Raw genomic sequence first — 2,256 nt, forward strand, 5'->3', positions numbered from 1 at the left:
GCATTCCCTAAACGAAGACTTAACCCACGGAAGCTCTCATTTTCCAAACCCAATGGTCAAGACGTCATGGAAGGTGAGTTTGATTGGCAGTGGCACAACTACAATGGTGAGACTGAGAGTTGAGGCTTTGAGAGGGTGATGGCGTGTCAGAAGGAGGGTGAGAACAGCAAAGATGGTGGTTAACGATGGCAGATAAATTTGCTGTAAATTATAAAATTAAATAAAGAAATGACAGAATTCAGCTTCTTCTTATTTAATCACTGCATGCTGAAATAACCATCAATAACAAACGTTTTTTCCACACAAACTTAAGACTTGAACGGCTAAATATTTTACAAGATACATAAATTTGAACATCGTTTATGACGATTAGACTGATCGAACGGTTGCTAAGCTTTCTGATCTTCTTTTGCCATTGCCATCAGCCGAGGCATGTGTCCCCCAACCACAAGAGTCATCAACCCTATCCACACGAACACAATGATAACTGACAAAGGTCTAATTGTCTCAGCCTGTTCTTTTGGTGTTGTAACCGTTATGGAAACATAATAAGTGATCGACAAAGACGTGGTAGCAATCCACATGATAACCATCATAATCCATGTGGAACCACGATGCTTCAAGAAACTCAATCCACTAATAAGCAACAAGATGATGCTAAGAGTCGAAAGAAAACCCACCGTGTTGCTGACCAGAAAGATATGGTGTAAAACTGGATGATTGTTTGCCATGACAGCATACCCAGCGTTTCGGGGTGGACTTGCGTCAGGGTTGTCTTCTTGCCAAACACCACTCGGAGGATTAGTACCTACTTGAAAGGCCATGGTTGCTATGAATGATGCCACAACCATCAAAGTGTTTCGCTTCTTGTCCAACCAGTCTTCTCTTTTCTTTTGGCTAATAGGCGGGAACAGTTTCTTATAATCTAAACACGTTTTGCTTATCCATTTTTGAGGATTTTTTTCTATCAAACCTTCTGTTTTTGGCTTAACAGCATCTGCGCGTGTTAGGGATCGTATGATTTGTTGATCTTTCACATCTTTTGGACCTTGAGCCAATATATCCATAGATGTTTCCCCATTTGTGTTTGATGCATTCACTTCTATTGTTGTATTAAGTAGCAAGAAGTTTATGGTCTAACAAATATTCAAAATAGTGAATTAGTCATAATCGATAAACAAATCTTGCGAGTACGAAATAAAAAGGCAATCTTTTTCCCAAGAATTATAATACATATATATATAATACATATATATATATATATATATATATATATGAATATGATGGAAAAAGTATTAGTATAAATACCTCAATTTGTTTGTCAGCCACAGCTAGGTGTAGTATATTATTGCCATCACCATCCTTAGAGTTTACAAACTCATGATCACCCATACTCTCCACCAACAACTTCAAAACCTCCAGCTGGTTATGCTTCACACACAAGTGCAAGATGGTCTCCTGCTCCTGCTCCACCATGGCCCTAGCTGCATGTGGTTGAGCTTGCAGCAGCTCTTTCACAACTTCATAACGTCCTTTAATGGCTGCAAGATGGAGAGGGTTTCTCCCGTCACGATCACGTGCAAGGCACGTGTCAGGGTGAGCCGATAACAACGCCTTAACTATTTCCACGTGCCCCTTTGCAGATGCTATATGAAGGGGCAAGCGCCTTTGTGAATCGGACTCTCTGGCAAGCTGCGGCTTTCGGCTTAAGATCTCGTTGACAAAGTCAAAATGTCCAAGCATCGACGCAACGTGTAGAGGCATGTCGTCACAACGGTTTATGGTAACTCTATCAAGAATCAAGGGATCTTCTTGAAGCAATGTTTGCAAGAGGGTTACATTTCCTTCTTCCGAGGCATAAAAAAGAAGTCCCTCCACTCTCTTCATGTCTCAAATGTACAGAACACAAGAAGGTACACAGAACACAAAAAGTATAGATTAGATGATGTTATTTTATACATGAACGCAATTTCTGCTTAGAAGATTTTTCTTAAGTTGATAATTCCACGTGACTTTTTTTTAATCTCTTCATTTGGAAAAGTGGTCATCTTTTTAGACGTCTTTATCAAAATTATTAAGGCATGATGGATTATTGGAATCGGAATTGAAACCATATACAAAATGATCCATTTCTCGCATAATGGATTGGATATCCAGGTTAATAAAAAAAAATGACCCCTTTCAATTTGTGGAAATAATTTCAACAAGGCATGTTTATTTTGTCTTTTTGACAACTTGGTATTTGTCAAATTTATA

At 38.8% G+C, this 2,256-nt stretch overlaps 1 protein-coding gene across 1 annotated transcript; it reads right to left on the minus strand.

Annotated features, from left to right (window-relative positions):
• Positions 1 to 219: 219 nt before the first annotated feature.
• Positions 220 to 1,903, minus strand: LOC112502015 (ankyrin repeat-containing protein ITN1-like). Its single transcript, XM_025105814.1, has 2 exons — positions 1,309 to 1,903; positions 220 to 1,136 (listed from the first exon to the last, which is right to left on the minus strand). Exons 1-2 carry the CDS (start codon positions 1,885 to 1,887, stop codon positions 390 to 392), a joined length of 1,326 nt encoding a protein of 441 aa, XP_024961582.1. The 5' UTR covers positions 1,888 to 1,903; the 3' UTR covers positions 220 to 389.
• Between the last annotated feature and the right edge of the window lie 353 nt (positions 1,904 to 2,256).

This window comes from Cynara cardunculus, unplaced genomic scaffold (genome assembly GCF_001531365.2).
Source record: "Cynara cardunculus var. scolymus isolate 2C unplaced genomic scaffold, CcrdV1 Un_Scaffold_835, whole genome shotgun sequence".
Taxonomy (NCBI): Eukaryota; Viridiplantae; Streptophyta; class Magnoliopsida; order Asterales; family Asteraceae; genus Cynara; species Cynara cardunculus.

Coding starts and splice junctions, on each gene's coding strand:
- LOC112502015 (XM_025105814.1), bottom strand. CDS start 1,887: ATGAAGAGAGTGGAGGGACTTCTTTTTTATGCCTCGGAAGAAGGAAAT. Junction 1,137..1,308: donor TGGCTGACAAACAAATTGAG/GTATTTATACTA, acceptor AATATTTGTTAG/ACCATAAACTTCTTGCTACT.